The 18,929-nt window shown below is 40.1% G+C and overlaps 1 protein-coding gene across 1 annotated transcript in view; it reads right to left on the minus strand.

Moving 5' to 3' along the window:
* The window catches only part of LOC124804671 (rab proteins geranylgeranyltransferase component A 2), a 50,774-nt gene that overhangs the window by 14,147 nt on the left and 17,698 nt on the right, over positions 1-18,929 (minus strand). The window contains 4 exon segments of the mRNA XM_047264913.1: positions 7,410-7,647; positions 13,514-13,727; positions 16,366-16,517; positions 16,519-16,567. Coding sequence (XP_047120869.1) covers positions 7,410-7,647; positions 13,514-13,727; positions 16,366-16,517; positions 16,519-16,567 — 653 coding nt within the window.

Below are 18,929 nucleotides of genomic sequence, written 5' to 3' on the forward strand. Positions count from 1 at the left end.
AAACAACTTAGTTTGTAAACTTTTCAGTTCTTCACGTGGAGGAAGCTTCATTGTCAAGCAGACTTCAGCTCTTGCACTGTGCTACTCTGCAGCTAAAACTGTACATTCCACATTAGCATGCTCAGACCACGCGACGAATGCTGACACTGCATTTAACAATACTTACACAATTTTCTCTGACTATCTTAAGCCCACACCATACGAAAAAGTGTCTGGCAAAAGGACTTGCTCCGCCAAACATACTTATGTGGAAATTACAAAGTGTTTGAAAGATACTAAGCATCCTTTGTGTGAAAACAATTATTGTTTAACAGATGTGTGGAATGAGCACAACTGTAAGCACAAGCTACAAGCAGTTTGCTGGACCTACAATATCCACAGCAAGGAAAGTAAGGCCCACAAATATACGTACCTTGCTGACATGAACACAGTGAGAGCCTATATAAGATATTTTGTAACAGTGATGAATATGAGATAGCTGATGGGCTTCTGCATAGCATCAATGCAGTGAGACATAAAAAGTGGACTGATACAATCAAAACATTAATCTTTCAATGTTACAAATTGGAAAGCTTTGTGGTGTTAAGGAGACATGGAGCTGGCAAACCTCCCAGTTATGTAAGTAAATCTGTTAAGCCCAAGTTGGTCACAGCAAATTGGAAAGCTTTGTGGTGTTAAGGAGACATGGAGCTGGCAAACCTCCCAGTTATGTAAGTAAATCTGTTAAGCCCAAGTTGGTCACAGCCTTGCCTCTAGAGTACTCCAAGTTATTAAAGTCAAGAAGGAATTAGCAGTCCTTAAATTAAATTGTAAATCCAAGATAAACTATTCAAGACCATCCAATAATGAAATGGCAACAGCTCTAAAAGGAATGAAAGCTGGGAAAGCATCAGGTTTTGACAGCTTACACTCAAGAGTTCTTTTTACACATGTGACAAAATACCTAGCAACACTCTGTATTTGCATTCTCCAATCTTTTTGTATTTGCATATTGTTGGTGAAGAGCAACAGCTGATATATCTCTCTTGTTGCAGTCAAAATACTCACATAAAATATTTCAATGCCTAAACCAGTTTCGACTTGCCAGTAATTTTCAATTGTTGAGGAATTATTATTGGCCCAAGGCTATGTCAAATTATGTTGATGGTGTCTTCCTGAAGACTCTATGGACAGGGGAAAATGAAAACTCCAAACTGGTTCACCCACTGAAATATTCTGTGAGAGTATTTGACTGCAACAAACATTACTGTCCAATCTGGCAAAATACCAGCTGAAATGAACATTGCTAAAATCACAGTTACTGGCATATCACTTTACTGCATGTGGTATGGGTACACAAGCTCTATGGAAGATGACTGTACAAAAAGAATCACTATATCCATTGAGCTAGTAGATTCCAATTTAATTGCAGCTGCACTGATTAGGTCACAACATTAACTACTTTTGTAGAAACTGGTATTAGAGGCCATCTATTGTATCTAATGACTGGACACTATTTATGCCACAGTATGAAGACTATATACAGTGTATGAATTATTAAAGGTAATCTCAATATTTGAAAATTACAAATGTGATAAATGCAGTGCTTGGCAGCAGATGCTTGTAGTTTTGCATGGGTATCAAGAAGAGTTCACAAATGACACACAAGAACAGTAATCTCACCTATCTGAAGCCCATGTTCTGCCATCAGGGAACAAGGAAGACAAATGGGAGGAGGAAGGAATACTGCACTTGAGACCTGGAATATAGTGTATTGGTAAACACTGTGGTAGATGATAAAGGGGCATGAGAGAGAGAGAAGAAAGATGCATCAAACAAGGAAGACAAATGGGAGGAGGAAGGAATACTGCAGTTGAGACCTAGTGAGGAAGAGAGATTTTAAAATTGAGAATAAACAAAAATTAGTAATTACATTCTACAAGATGATATAACAGTGGATATGATACGAGCAGCAGAAGTAGGAACCCAGTGGCTATACAGAGTGCTGAGGGTGGTGTGGAAGGAGAACAGAATTCCTGAGGATTGGAAGAAAGGAATTATAGTCCCGATCTTCAAGAAAGGGGATAAAAGGAGATGTGAGAACTACAGAGGAATCACCCTGCTATGCCACTGTGGAAAAATCTATGAAAAGATCCTGGAGAAGAGAATAAGAAGCAGTATTGAAAGTAGACTGCAAGAGGAGCAGTATGGTTTCAGACCGGGAAGATCAACAACGGACCTCATATTTGCGGTAAGGCAACTGCAGGAAAGGCACTATGAGTATGGGAAGGACTTAATCATGGCCTTTTTAGATATTGAGAAGGCGTATGACAGTATCTGTAGGGACAAGCTCTGGGATGTGCTGAACGCAAAAGGGATAGATGAAGAGATAACACAAAAAGTCAGAAAAATGTATGAGGGAAGTGAGAGTTGTGTGAAAGTGGGGTGGGAACGTACTGCATGGTTCAAGCTGGAAAATGGGCTGCGACAGGGAAGTGCACTTTCGCCTTTATTGTTTATTATTGTTATGGATGAAATCCTACAGCAAGTATCAGATGCAATTGGAGATCATAAAATGAAAGCAGTGCTTTTTGCCGATGACCTGACGTTATGGGGAAATTGCGAGGAGGTGGTGCAAGAGCAGTTAGATGTATGGGAGGCAACGGCAGCACAATATGGAATGCATTTCTCTGCAAAGAAAAGTGAAATAATTTTCACAACAAGGAAGAAGAATAGGCCAAATGTGGATATAACTTGTGGAGGGGAAAAACTACAAGTGGTAGAGAACTTCAAGTACCTGGGAAGCATGATTGAAAGTAAGGGGGGGAAACGCAATGGAAATTAATGAAAGGTGCAGAAAAGCAGGGCAGTTCTACAAATGCATTAGGGGGCTTATTTGGAGCAAGGAGGTGCCACAGAAATCAAAGGGAATTATATACCGAACCTACTTTGTCCCCATATTGGCATACGGAAGTGAGACATGGGTAATGCACAAAAGCGACAAAAGTAGAATACAGGCTAGTGAAATGAAGTTCCAGAGGAGCAGGTTGAGTGTAACAAGACGAGACAGATTGCGAAATGTGTATGTGAGGGAAAGACTAAAGGAGGAACCAGTACAGGACAGGATAGAAAAATCAAGACTGCAGTGGTATGGACACATGAAGAGAATGGATGAGGGAAGAATTCCAAAGAGGATTTTTGATCTGCAACTGGAGGGGAAGAGGCCCAGAGGAAGACCAAGAGATAGATGGGTGAAGGGAGTGAAGGAATGTGTGACGAGAAGAGGAGAGAACTGGACGAAGGTGGAAGAGGGGGAATGGTGGAAAGACAGAACACGATGGAGAGGCTTGTGTTCCCGACAGACCCAGCCAGTGGCTGGAAACTGATGATGATGATTCTACAAGATGGGAAAAGGGGGTTGGGCTTTTAGTGGAGTTTAACTCCCAGAGGGTGACAGAGTTAGAGAATATGTTGGAGAGTTCAGGAATATGATGCCTGTTCAAAAAATTCCACAATTTTTTTCTACACTTACCTTTAACTTATTGTGCATGGTCTCCTACAAAATACTCTCTTCCACAATTGATACACTACTCCCAACGACATTTCCACTTCCAGAAGCAGACTTGGTCGACCTCTTGCTGGCTAGCATGAAGCCCCGCTTCCAAATTTTCTTTTCTCTCATCTATCATTGCAAATCTTTGTGCCTTCAACAGGGTCTTCAACTTTAGAAATAACAAAGTCTGCAGGGGCCAAGTTTGGAGAGTACAGAGGATGAGACAGCACAGCAACTTCATTTTTTGTGCAGTAGTCACGTATCAACAAGGGTGAATGTGTGGGAGCGTTATTGTGATGCAAGAGCTATGAATTGACTCACCACATTTCAGGCCATTTCCTTCTCACTTTTTCTCACAGGCATCACAACAAATACTGATAATACCACTGATAAACAATTTATACCTGTGGCACTAATTCATGATGAACTCATCCATCAAAGTCAAAGAACATAGCTTTGACATTTGACCTGATCTGATGAGCTTTTTTTGGTCTTTGAGAACCTTTCCTGACCCATCGCCAAGATTGAACCTCTGGCCATTTTTTAAACCATATGAACTATTCGTACTCAGAGTATGGCTTAAGCACTCATCACCGTAGGCTTCCTACATTGTCTGGTGTGCGTGTGTAAAGTTTTCTCGAGTTTCAAGCAGAATTTAATGTAGGTGTGTTGCTCCTCTAACTCTGCCATCTCGAAATTTGCAAACTGTGTGACAACATTTTACTCAATACAACACTGAACAATAAGTAACAGAACTCAACAATGAAATTTCTGGCAGTTACTAATTAAACACAGACAAGTTCAGGGATGCGAACTGCATTTCGCTCCAACACAACATTGGCGTGAAATTATGACAGTTCCGGAATTCTTTGAACAGACGTAGTATGGGGAGGATAACTGAAATGACCTGTGCAGTAACACCTGCAACAATATGTGGCTTCAGCTTGGTATGGCATATATGAAGAAACTTTTAGACTTTCTTGCTGAATTGAGGTCATTATCAACACTAAAGGTGGTGTACGTAGTAACAACAGCTCCTGGGGGTGACTAATTTTTTGTCTACTGTGCTTACTTTACACTTCCATTTCTTTCTCTTTTTTTTTTTTTTTTATAAGTTATACTTATTTCTTACAACAAATTGAAACAGTCACAGTGTTTACCAATGTACTTTTTTTTTTTTTTAACCCATCTCCTCTCTCATCATCACAAGTGAGAGACTGATGCTGGGTTTCAGTGTTCAACCCCCCCCCCCCCCCCCCCCCCCCCTCCCAACCGATCCCTTCCATTTTGGAGGAAGTAACAATTACTTTCAAAAGCTAGCACTTTTTTTCTACATGCTTCTATAAACAATAGAAGGATTTTTGCCTCCTGAAGTAAAGTTTATGTCAGTCATCCTCTCAGTGTAATTTTAAAAGATTTTGCACTTCAACTTTTGATACAACATTTATATACCATAAATATTTGTTGAGTGTTCAGCCAGGTGGCGTCATCCACATGGCACAGCATTTCAGCAAGCTTACTTTTTACTATCTTCAGGCATCTCTGGAACACCTGAAGATGGCAATAAGTCAGCTTACCAAAATACCGTCCTTTTTGGACGGCACCACCCAGCTGAATACATGAGAAATGTTCAAAATTTTCATACACCAGGAAAACCTAAACTCACACATATATTTATTTACTACGTAATCCTGACAAATAAACAACGACAATATAATAGGTGAAAAGTGACTCAAATGTCTGTCCTGTGGGCCCAAGGATTTAAGCCCATGAAAGTTGATACATACTTCCAGATTCAAAACACCATGCTGATTAACACTGTAAGGCATTACGGTGCATTAAATAACCCTGAACAATCTGTTGTGAGAGACTGCACACATTTAATTATTTTTTACTAACTTTTATATGTACACTAGCAGAAAAAAATTGCAATATCAAAAAATAATTAATTCTGGGTAATGAAATTTCAGGAATACATTTGTCTAGGTAACCTATTTAAATGATTCACATTGCAAGACCATAGGTTAATGTAAGCACAAGATAAGCCATTGCAAATGTGAAATGCTGGTACATGCATTGTGTTGTATAGGTGCCAGATGTCAGTTTGTGGGATGGATTTCCATGCCTGTTGCACTTGGTTGGTCAATATAGGGACCGTTAATGCTGGTTGTGGATGATTCTGGAGTTGTCATCTGGAGACAGATGTGCTCATCTGGAGACAGATGTGATCAAGCAGGCCAAGGCAACATGTCAACACACTGTAGACCATGCTGAGTTACAACAGCAGTATGTGGATGACGGTTATCCTGTTGGGGGAAAAAAACCTGGAATGCTGTTCACAAATGGTGGCACAACAGATGGAATAACCATACTGACACAAATTTGCAGTCACAGTGCATGATATAACCACGACAGTGCTCCTGCTGTCACACAAAATAGTACCCAAGATTGTAACTCCAGGTATTGGTCCAGTGTGTCTAGCTTGCAGACAGGTTGATTGAGGCACTCAACTGGCCTCCTCCCAGCCAGCACATGGCTATCACTGACACTGGGGCAGATCTATCTTTCATCAGAAAACACAACAGATCTCCACCCTATGCATACTACAGGGTGCCTGGCTCGGTGCTGTGCTTCAAGTAACCGATTTGTAACAGTTTATTGTCTTATTGTGGTGTCAACTGTTGCTCAAATTGCAGCTGCAGATGCAGTACAATGTGCCAGAGCCACAAACTGAACATGACAGTCCTCTCTTTGGTGCCATGTGGCTGTCTGGAGCCTGGTCTTTTTGCAGTCGCACATTATTGTGATCACTGCTGCCAGCAATCATGTACAATGGGTACATTCCTGCCAAGTATTCCTGCAATCACACAGAAGGAACATCCAGTTTCTCATAGCTCTATTACACAATCTTGTTGAAACTCAGTGAGGGATTAATAATGGTGTCTTTATTGCATTAAAAGCATTCTTTGAAACTCAGTGAGGGGTTGATAATGGTGTCTTTATTACATTAAAGGCATTCTTTACTAACATCAACTTGCTACATCAATCTCAAAGGTAACTAACGTTCATGACCATTACAGCGTGTATTAAGGACAAACCTGATTTCCATTCTCATAGTGGCGCTACTAATGCCAAACTTTGCGACTGGTGTGAAATTTGAATGTATGTCATCTTACACCTGTAGAAACATGCCTACCAACTTTTGTTTATGGCACAGTTTACACTCTGCTGTATAGTATACAATACTTCAAAAGTTATAAGAACTATTAAAAACAGTCAAACAGACCCTACATTGGCTCAAGTTGCATAAAACTAGAATATTTCTACACAACATTTGAAGCTTGTCACAAATGATGATGTTCCAACAGTATGTTCAACCAGCAGCAGAAACACAACAACAACAACAACATTTTGTCGCTGTAAAGATTACAGGCGTATTTGGGTATACCAGCACTGCAAGGGCTGATCTCTTGTTTCTTAATAGTTAAAGCATACTAAAAATCAGTCTGATTCAAGTCCTCCAAGTCCAATTGTAAACTGATAATACTGATGTAAAGAACTTATTTTGAATTATTATACAATGTGGCAGATATATAGGTATTAGTATTCCAAAGAAGTATATTCCCTGAATTAATGTCTCTTTATTATATATTTTTTACATAATCACTATTTCTCTATAGGTACTCAATACAATATGAAGTCATCTGGCAGATAGACTGTCATGAAGTGAAAGCAGCTGTTACAAGACGCCACAGTAAATAGTCCAAATATAGAAGTTACAGGTAGGTGACATTTATTAGAATGCTGAAATTGTAAGAACTTTGATGGAAGTAGGTTAAGCTACAATATATGCTGATAAATAATTATAAACGTGTACCTTCAAATTCTTTACTTGCATCTTCTTGCTCAACACAAGCTGTGAGCAACTTCATAAGCAAACGCTTTTCCACAACTGATACATTCTTTGTGGAAAACACATCAGCTCGTGAACATGGAACTGGCTCCAAACGACCATCCAACCATGTGAGAACTCTTGTAACACTGCGGAATTCTGCATAACGGGCTATGTTTGACGAGATAAGCAGTTCCACCAATGAGCCACGAGCAAAGAGCAGCTGCAGCAAAATTAATAATGATTTTAAGTACAGGGAACAACAAAATTGAGGTTTCGAAGAGGGCTGACAGCATGTGTAATATTCAACTTTCGGAATATACTGTATCTTGACATTACAAAGAAAATAACTTCTTTAAGAAAATTCTTGCACCTATCTTTATTTCATAACTACATTTCTCTAATCTGCTGATAGAATGGCTTCAACATGGGGTTACAAATGTGCATTAGTGTGACTGTGTTGAGTAGCTACATTCAAAACAGTCAACCAAATACACTAAAATAACACCTGGTTGTCTGAAATAAAACTAAACAATTGTAGATTATATGTTTTATTTACTTTTCATTGATTTGGCTTCTCTTTTTTCCCTTCATTTAAGAACAGATACATTTTTCCTTTTAATTGTTTGTCCCATTGACACACTGTCATTTACTTCATCCATAACAAATTTTGATGGACGACAGCTTCCAGCATATTACCTCGGTTGTGTCAGATGGTGGCACAATGGTAAAATGTCAGATTGGGGATCTAAAGGGCTAGAATTTTATTTCAGGTCAGTCCAAGTAGAATTTTATCTGATACTAATCAATTCTTTCCCCTCTGGCAATGTTTGTTGAAGTGAGAGATGTCTAGTTGCACTGTTGTTCAGAATTAATGTTAAATCTCTACTTCTCGCATATCCCTTTCCCCTAAAATCCCAGAAAAGCCTCACAATGTTGCACCTAACAGACCTATCCTGTCCCCACCACATCCCTGCATGCTCCCACATGCAGCATTGGCATCTTCCCTACCACTAACCAGTTCTCTCTCCCTACCCAGTCCCACACCTTTTCTGTACTTCCACTACCAACTCCAGGTACACTGCTGTTCACCTCATACACAGTCTGACCTGGAGAATATGGCAAGTACAGTAAACAAATTTCCCAGAAACTTTGCTCAGTGGAAGAGGGATCAAACAACAGTCAAAGTTTTCAAGGTACTTTATGCGCATTTTAGCACGCAAGTCATTTAGATGCAGTGGTGGCAAAGTTGCTAGAGCCCTGACTTCACACTTTCACACCTCGTGTTCGAAACTGTAACAGTTTTTATTTGCCTTTTTTGTTTGATTTATCTACCCATGCCTGTAGAAGATTAATACACAAATGTGTAAAACAATAACTGAATGAGGAAAAATTGAAACTGTTTTTAGCGAAATTCCTATTGTGTGTCTTGTCCATAATATTTATTGGTGGTGTTGCGTACTTGTTTCAGAGGAGTGGGTTGCAGTCATCCAGGAAGTATACGCATTTACTAGTGCAGCCTGCAATGAGAGGCTTCTTTTCAACTGATTCTGACCTGCCCAGCTGGTTTTGTACTCTTGACAAAATCAGTACAGGAAACTCATCACTCCCAAATTAGTTCTCAAAGTGAACAAATAGCAATGGACCCCCTCCCAACACACACACACACACACACACACACACACACACACACACACACACACACACACACACACACACACACACATTTATATTATGTAATAAATGTATGACACACATTGTGAAACCCAGTTGAAGTTTTATAATTAATATAACGCCCTCATATCCATTTACTTCATAAGAAGCATTTGTGTAGTAGGGACATGGCTAGATCAATCAAAAAGAAAGATAGAAAATAAATCAAGAATTGGGTTTCGAACATGGGGTGCAAAACTGGGAAGCTGCAACACTATACACTGTGCAAACACTTCAGTTGAACTTACCATACAATGAATGGCATCTAAATTGCATCAAAAACTTTCACTGTCATTTTCTCAGAAACGGTCAAGAATCTAAGTTTTCACGTATTTTGACCCCTCTTCCACCAAGCTAAATTTCTGAGAAATTGGGTTATAGCACTCTCCGTGTTCTCCTTGTAAGCTGGAGCTTAGTGTCTGGAGACGACAGTGGCAATTTGTGCATGTGTTATGCTTCTCTGAATGTGTCGGAGTTTCCTACATCTGCTCAAGCACTGAAATTGGGAAGCTGGATATTTCCAGCATTGTTTTTATTTTGCCTATCAGCAACTCAGCACCTCCTCTATGCGGTGAGTAGAAATCTATCCTCCTCATATTGTTAGACAATGCAAAGTCCAGGATAGCTATGTGATCTACAAACAAAGCTGTACCCACTGTGCTCCTTTCCATGTGGCGTGAGGACTAACAAGTTACCTGGCTGTATGAGTGGTCACCATCAAACTGTGACCAAGAGAGAGCAGATTAACATGACCCCCCCCCCCCCCCACCCCCCAAACACAATATGCTTCACTTTAATGACAGCTTCACAGCCTCTGCCATCTAAATTCTTTCTGCCAACATCAATTTTTCTGAACTGTGCAGGTGGGAGCTCTTCCTGTAACACATCTTTCAATCCTGTAACCCCCCCCCCCCTCCCCTCCATCTCAACTTTCTCTAGTCTCTATCCTCCCCCTATCTAACCTCTTACCTGCTCCCACTCCAGCACTACATACATTTTCTGTTCCACCAATGCACCTACTAGAGTTTCCCCCTTTCTCCCTCCTTCTCCTTACAGTCTCCCACTCTGCACCTAGCAGCTCTATCTTATCCCAACCACATCTCTATACACACACACACACACACACAAGTGGCACATCTTCCCCCATCCCTACCTTGCTACCCACCCTGCTTTGTGCCCAGTAGGCATTTATGACTGAGTTGTACTGGTGCGAGTGTGTGTGTGTGTGTGTGTGTGTGTGTGTGTGTGTGTGTGTGTGTGTGAGAGAGAGAGAGAGAGAGAGAGAGAGAGAGAGAGAGAGAGAGAGAGAGAGAGGATCTATTTTGGAAGGCCAACTTTTTGTTTGAAAGTTAAGCAGTCTTTTTGTTGTGCCTGTCTGTGACAACACCACCTCTACTTGGCGAGTATCAGTCCATCCTTTCCATTTCATTGTTATTCCATCCTGGATTTACCAGCCTATTTTAAAATCATATTCTTTCTTTTGGCTTCCAAACTGGTATGAACTATAATCAAAACCTCAGCTCTTCTGCATTGACGTCCTATAACACTACCAGATTCCTCTAGTGAGCTACATCCATGTCACCCCTCATCTCGTGTAAGTTGAGACCAATACCTCCAAACTATTTTTCTGTTTATTGCTCTTCTGAATACTTACATTTTTCCTGAAAACATCTCTATGAACAGTTCTCAATTTTCTGTGGTTTAAGTTTGATTTTTGTTGTTGTTTTAGAGCATACCCCAAATAAATTAATTTGCCTTTTACTTTTATATCTGAACACCTGATTTTATTGCTTTCCTATTTAATTGTAATTGATTTCAAAGCTACAGGTCTCCATCTTTAGACACCTGAAGCTATCAGTATAAAATTGACAAGTAATCAGCAACAGGATGATTAGAATATGAAGTACTAATAATCATATTGTAACATGAATCTGACAATACTATGGAAAGGATACATTTCTACTCACCGTATAGAGATGCTGAGTTGCAGACAGGCACAACAAAAAGACTGCTAAACATGCAAGTTTCTGGCCAAAAGGCCTTAACTGTGCAAGATGGAAGAAGCTATCTGGGTGGGGGTGGGGTGTATGGAGTGGAAAGACAGCAGGGTAGGGCTCGAGTACTGCTGCTTGTGGGAGCATGCAGAGATGTGATGGGGACAAGTTAGGGCAGCTAAGTTCAGTTGGGAAATTAGACAGTCATTTACAAAGGCCTTACCTTTTGTTACACTCTCCCAAATCCATTTATCCTGGACTTGTTAAAAAGTCTTCCCTTCTTCTCATGGTCCCTGCAGTGGAAACACTTTTCCACTATCAACTCTACCAATCAGAGTCAACCCAAAACCTATGTTGAACCCTGCATGACGAGTTGACTCCTCCAGCCAACTGTTATCCACCCCCACTGCCCCCAAACCATCCCGTTAACATTCCAGAATTTCTTAACCCCAAACATTACCTCACAATCATTCCCCAAATCCCTCAACATCGAAGCTAATCTTATACCTGCAAAAAAAACTTCAATCCACCACCTAAAACTGATCCCGATCTTACAATCCTACCTGCCGACAAAGGCTGCACCACTGTGTGGTTTTGAACCACAGGGATTACCAGGTGGCAGGACTGTCAGCTGTCAGATTTGTTCACTTACAAACTCTGCCACAGTGACCCAATTTCAGTAACCAACAGGATCTTCAGTCTCTCTTCAAATACTTAGGCCCAGCTCAGAACAACACTCATTCATCTCTTCCTAATGTCTATAAACCCATTCGGCCAGGATGCCCCATTGTGAACAGTTACTGGGCCCCTACAGAGAGAATATCTGCTATTGTAGACTATCACCTTCAGTTTATTACCCATAATCTACCCTCCTATTGAAAAGACACAATCCATCCCCTCCGTCAATTCTCCACTGTTCCTGTTCTTTTACCAAATGGCACCCTGCTCGTCATTATTGATGCCACCCCCCATCACACTAAAATCCCTAATGCCTATGGCCTTTCCACTATTGAACACCACCATTCCCAATGCCCTACTGATTCCCAACCTACAATCTCCTTCCTGGTCACCATGACCAACTATATCCTCACCCAAAATTGCTTCACCTTTGCAAGCATACTCCCCCCCTCTCCCCAGTCTCATTTTACCTAACTGACCTACCCCCTGTCCTCACTGTGTCCCTGTATGATCTCACAAGCAAGCAGCAATTTGCCATACCCCATCCCCACCCTGCTATTGCCCCCCCCCCCCCTTCTCCACCTCAACCTCCTCCTTACCTCCACCACCCAGATAGCTTCTTCCATCACATACAGTTACTTGCAATCCAGCCTCCGTGGCTTGTGTGTGAGAGGGGGAGGCCTTTTGGCCAAAATATAACATGTTAAGCTGCCTTTTTGTTGTGCCTGTCTGTGTCTCAACTCCTCTAAATGGTGAGCAGCAATGTATCGTTTTCATAATAATGTCATTATACCACCCTGGATTTTCCACTGTTTGATTTTCCACACACAAATTTGCTGAGTAATGATCTAATATGCCTGAAACTAAATATTTAGTGCGTTCACTTCACAAAAATTGGATACTTAATAGAATTTTATTATTGTCAAACTGTAAACTATTTTTGAGATCCATAATAGTGGCCATTGGGAAGATCTAAAAAAGAAGTTTTTTTTTGGGGGGGGGGGGGGGGGGGAGGGAGATATAGTGATATCACAATGCCAAATTTCTCTGTAAGCCAGTCATAACCAAATCAGGGTGTACACTTCACACCAAAAAAGTTGAAAGCCTTGAATGTGAAATTTAGTATTATTACTGAACTGAAGGGATATAATATGAGTGTCAGTTTCATTGTTAGCTCCTATTTTTTGCTGAAAATCATCCCTTAGTTAGGAAGTTATGGATAACAAAATTCAACTAACAACTATATTTCAGAGATTTTTGCAAGGCTGTCAAAGAAACATACCTGAATGGGACTCACTTATGTTCACTTAGTGACGAAAACTAGTACAGCAACTAATATTAGACATTCATAACAATTAATGGACAACTGTATTAAAAAGTCAAATACAACAACAATACTTTCTAACATATTTTCCCCAGAAACTCAAAGCAACTGGACATAATCAGTTTTGGTCAAATTTATGCAAGACCCAGTTTCAGTTATCTCTACACAGTTAAACAGAAAATCTTGCTGATCTTCAGATATTTTGGGATACAGAAAACTACTGAACTAAAATTTCACTCCATATATTATCTATCCCAGCCTCTCATTTAGGTTATCATCAATTGCACATTTTTTAATGGTTCAACTATGTTGTACATGAAGCCTTTAATGCAGTATTTGTATAGAACAGCTGATTCAGCTACTCTCTTGCAACATCTTACCTTAGGAGCTAGATCCAGATTGAATTTGCGGTACTCCTTACGAACTCTGTTCTGGCTCCACTGCTTTGAAGGTGGTGGTATTTGCTTCTCTTCATTCTTTTTTGAGTCACCTTGTTCAGATTCTTTTTCATCAGCATCACCCTTTGCATCATCAGTTCCATCAGTTTGAGTATGCTGTGAGGATGACTGTCCTTCCACAGAATCTGCAGCTTCCCTGTAAACACGAAATGATATCTATTGAGCTACAAGCTTAACCAAGTCTCATTCATTAAAAATGCACAAAATTGGGTAATGAAATTTTGGTACTACTTAGAAGCAGACAAACTGAAGATCAATTTGAAGCATATGAGAGAGAATGAATTAGAATAGGAACACCTGGGAGATACATACAACTTAGTAAGTAGTATTTAGATGATGTAGACATGTGAATAAGCTACAATGAAATCATTATAAAAAGAAGGGGAAGGAAAAGAGTAAAGTGATGTGATACATTCCCACAAAATGCACAAATGCCCTTGGATTTTATGGCAATTCACATTTCCTAGCAACATACAATAAATAACTACTATTATGGAGGATAAATGCATCCCTTTGTTAACATAGCACACAGCAGGCCACCTGTATCTTTATCATAACAATGCATCATACTATCCTCCTAAATTCTGACAATAATGAAGTGGATGAATACTCCACATACCTGAAGATGCTTACATGGTTTCCCCATTTCACCTGACCTCAATCCTGTTGAGCCAATCTGGGCTATCACTGAGCACAATTAGCATGGCATGGACACAATCTCCTTATGTTCTAGCTGGTAGCCAAGTAGTTATATCAGGATGGTTCTCCAATACTTTTTGTGTCTCATGGAGTTGTCAACACAATGAGTATCTATAGGTATCAGAGCTTAAGGAGTTGCCAAATGCTGCTGGGTAAGCAGTCAAGTGTCTGATTAAACTGCTCACATGTACATAAGAAACTTTCCCACAGGTAGACATTATCTTAAGTTTCAGTAAAAATATTCTACATTAAAAAGTAGAGTCTTATGACTGGGATTTGAAAGGAAAAACTTTGCATTTGTAGTTTATTATTATCTACTAATTCATTAAGACACACAGTCTGCTGAAGTTGGATAAGTGGACAGATTTTATCCAATAAACTAGATCAGTGATACTTGGGCATCTGGTTCATATCATCAAACCCATATCACAGTAAAAACTAAACACACACCGCATGTGCAATTTTTAGTTTGTGACTAGAATCAGTCATTTAATCAATAACCAGAGACCAGGATGTAGCAAGCACAGAATTTACTGCTTCATATGTTCTGAGGAGCATTATATTCTGCAACTATGCAACAGGTTAGATCCAAGGAAAACTGGCAAACAGCTGTATTTTTTGAGAAGTTATTTTATTTTATTTTGACAACCAGTTTTGGCATTTCAATACGCTATCTTCAAGCCCCATATCCACTTCATGTATAGTCATTCAGATGTATCAGTATTGGCATACTGGAGCTATCAGTATCTGGATACCATGACTTAGTTATTCAAGTGCTTCCTACAAAGACTTGTTAAGTCTTTGAAGGAACCACTCGACTAATGAATTCATGGTAGCCGGATACTGATGGCTCCAGTATGCCAATACTGATACATCTGAATGACTATACACAAACTGCAAATGGGGTGGTTGGGTTGTTGGTTGGGTGGTTTGGCGGAGGGAGCAAACAGCGAGGTTTTCAGCTCCATCGTAGTATGGAAAGATGGGGGAAGAGGTCAGCCATGCCCTTTCAGAGCAACCATCCCAGCATTTGCCTTAAGTGATTTAGGGGAAATCACAGACAACCTAAATCAGGATGGCCGGACATGGGTTTGAATCATCATCTTGCAAAATGCAAGTTCAGCGTGCTACACACTGTGCCACCTTGCTGTCACATGGGGTGTGAAGATGGCATACCGAAATGCCAAAACTTGTTGACAAAAATAAAATAAAAACTTCAAGACATATGGCTGTTTGGCAACTTTACTTGGGGCATATTTGACCAGCTGCTGTCCTGCATCCACAATCGATCAACACTGAGTTAGATCTGTGGTGTTTCCTAGTGTCAAAAAGTGGAAAGAAAAATTAGTTAATGAATCTAAAGGAATTACGAGCACTAAACTGGATGAATGGATACAGAAGAACCATTTGCCTTGGAAATATTCAAAGCCAAATGTGCTACACAGTGTGGCTCACCATAACGAGTGCCTGCTGTACCCCATGGGTCATCAGATTTCTCACACCAAGACTAGTTTCCCCTCAAGGTTTCAATATGGAAACTTGCCCTTCACCCAAGACTAGTTTCCCCTCAGGGTTTCAATATGGAAACTTGTCCTTCAACATATTTTTTATCACCGTCTTTGACTTAGACCTGCATTAATGATCCCCTCCTCCCCCCTTCCCCCCCCAATGGTACAGTTTCATTATTTATTAATTACTTCTTTAATTTTCATTTTTCCCTCTCCCACTTCTCTTGCAGTTCCTCTCATATTCTCCTAACCTTCCTATTTTTTTTAACGTCATCAAAACTCAGACTGTAAAGCAATAGTCAATGAATTACATAAAATAGCAAGTGAAGCATAAATGCACAGTAGATGTAGTGTATCAGTTCTGATGGCAATTACCACTTTAATAAAGCTTCAATCTCTTCAATATTTATACATAAAAACAATTACAGAGACAATCCACTTCACAGAATACAGTTACAGTATGCGCAAATGTTTCGCAACATTAATCAAGTCATCAACTATTATCGCATTCCAACATCAGAATCCAGAAGAAGCATAATTGGAAGGAAATATCATGCCAGTACTTACTCTATGATACACCATTTCTCCTCAATATTGGTTATTACTGAGAATTGATTTCCAGCCTTTACAGCAGCCTCGCCATTCCTCAGTATTCCATCTGGTAATTCAACATCATCAGTAGCCTTAGCTGGTTGTCTACATTCTTCCATCCACTTCTGGAAGCCCTTCAAAGTTGAATGATGCCCATAATCCTCCATAATATTCATTGCTACAAAATGAAGAATAGAACAGAAAGACATTAAGTTACAATTATATGGCAATCAAATCACAGTTAGGGATTTTTAAAATATGGGATATGAAAAAGTTTTCCATTTATTATTTCAAGAGCAGTCTCCAAAATTAATGCAAATGTACTCACCAAATTTAGTCAATTCAGAAGGGCTTTCAATTTATGCAGAGAAAAGTTTGAAAGTATTTTCTTTTTAAGTTCTGGGAAAAGATTTTCAACCCACTCTACATACATACAACTGAAGTGGTAGGAAAGTTCTGGTAGAATGCAAATAATTTGGGTGTAAAGAAGACCACTCAGCAAATTGCAGCTTTGTTTAGCCATTGACAGGCACACACAAAAGAGAGGGGAAAACTTGCTGGCTAGCTTTCAGAATAAATCCCTTGTTGAGCATGAGTATATACACACACACACACACACACACACACACACACACACACACACACACATTCGTGCGTGAGCACGCACGCATCCCTACATTGTGCTGGCTGGGCAGTCAATGCCAGGATCACATTTTTGCAGGTGGAATGTGGTGGGATGGGGTTTGATGTCAGGTGGGGTGGGCGAAGGGAAAGAGAGGTGGTAGGTAGGAATAGGGGTTGCGGTGTGGGTAGCAGCTCAGAGGAAGGTAGCAGGTTTGCTGGTTGAGAATGCAGCAGGGAGGAAGGGTGGGAGGTGCACAAGCTAGGCATATGTTGCACGGGTAATGGAGCCAGTGGAGTTCAGTGCACAAAGGAGGTGGTGTGATGGTGGATGCAGTGACAGGCCTGAGGAAGGGGAAATTGTTGGGTGGAGGATGTGGGTACAGTGGTTTAACAGAGACAGAGGCCAGGATATTTATGGAAGTGAAGGATGTGTTTGCAAGGATAAGCTCACCTGTGTAATTCAGAAAAGGTGGGGATGGAGGAAAGGATGCAGATGGCCTAGGTTGTGAAACAGCTATTGAAATCAAGCATGTTGTGCTTGGCTGCGTGTTGTGCCACTGGGTGGTCAATTCTGTTCTTGTCCACAGTTTGGTGGTGGGCATTCATTCTGGAGGACAGTTGGTTGGGTTGTTATATCAATATAAAAAACTGAGCAGCGATTGCAGCACAGTTGGGATGAGGTGGTTGCTTTAACGGGTGAAACACACTGATGTGTTCGATAGGCCTGTGGCAGGGCAGGTGTAGGAAGTGCTGGTTGGGTCGATTGCTCACGTTCTTGTTTGTTTGTGTGTGTGTGTGTGGTGTGTGTGTGTGTGTGTGTGTGTGTGTGTGTGTGGGCGCGTGCGCTAGCTCTGCAAAGGATTTTTTCTGAAAGCTAGCAAGTTTTCTTTCTCTCTTGTGTGTGACTCTCAATGACTCTGCAAATTTGACGAGTTGTCCCCTTGATACTTAACTTCAATACACAACTGACCTTATTTTATTAAAAACAGGAGGTTGAGTTAGTAGTTTTTACTGCTAATATATGAAAAATTCTATCACATTTATAATTACAATGGCAAAAACAGAGAACAATTTTTGTTTATAATCCTATTGCCTATTTTTCTGATGGTAGACTTTATTTGAAGATATGTTAATTAATGACAATAATACCCCCATTAGTCACATGTTTATTGGTTGTACAATTTCTGAAGCATTTCAAAGCTTGATCGCCCTGGTCCTACTTCTCTGTGAGTTCTGAATGTTCAACTGTCCTGGTGAAAATCTAATGGAAGCTGCAGTACTAAGAGATGTACTCTTTTCTATATTAACATATGCTGAAATCAATGACTTGTTTTTCAAGAGCTGTTAGTACATACTTTCATTGAAATTGAGTCGGAAGGTTCCCCAAAATCTATGAGTCTTAGGCAAAGTGATTATTCATATTTTTCCTCCATTCTGCACCTTCATTCTCTACAGCCTGGCGGGCAGCGATGCATTTAAATGGTCACTTTTTAATATTTTTCCTTGAATAACTTGAAAATGGCTTCTAGATAAAATGTTTCCCAGTATAAAATCAAACTACATTAAACTTTCTATGAATAACGGTCTTCTTAATTTCTTCTGTAGGACTAATAGCTTCGACATATCAGGGAATGGAAAAAAATCACAAATTATTAAAAACAGTGTTAATAGTATGAAATAAATGTTTATTGTTAACCAAAGTGAGTCAAAAACAAATAATAAATGACTGTACCACATCTATGTGCATTACAGCTGTATTAAGGGATTAAATGTGTTCTGGTGGTGTAACATGGAAGGAGGTGGTGGTGGATGTTAATTGCATGAGGGAAGGTATGTTGGCAGATTGTGATGATGCAGTTCATTCGTTCATAGGTCTTCAAGCTGAAGAGCGAGCAGTAAGTCCCCACTCTCCTTAC

This window comes from Schistocerca piceifrons, chromosome 7 (genome assembly GCF_021461385.2).
Source record: "Schistocerca piceifrons isolate TAMUIC-IGC-003096 chromosome 7, iqSchPice1.1, whole genome shotgun sequence".
Taxonomy (NCBI): Eukaryota; Metazoa; Arthropoda; class Insecta; order Orthoptera; family Acrididae; genus Schistocerca; species Schistocerca piceifrons.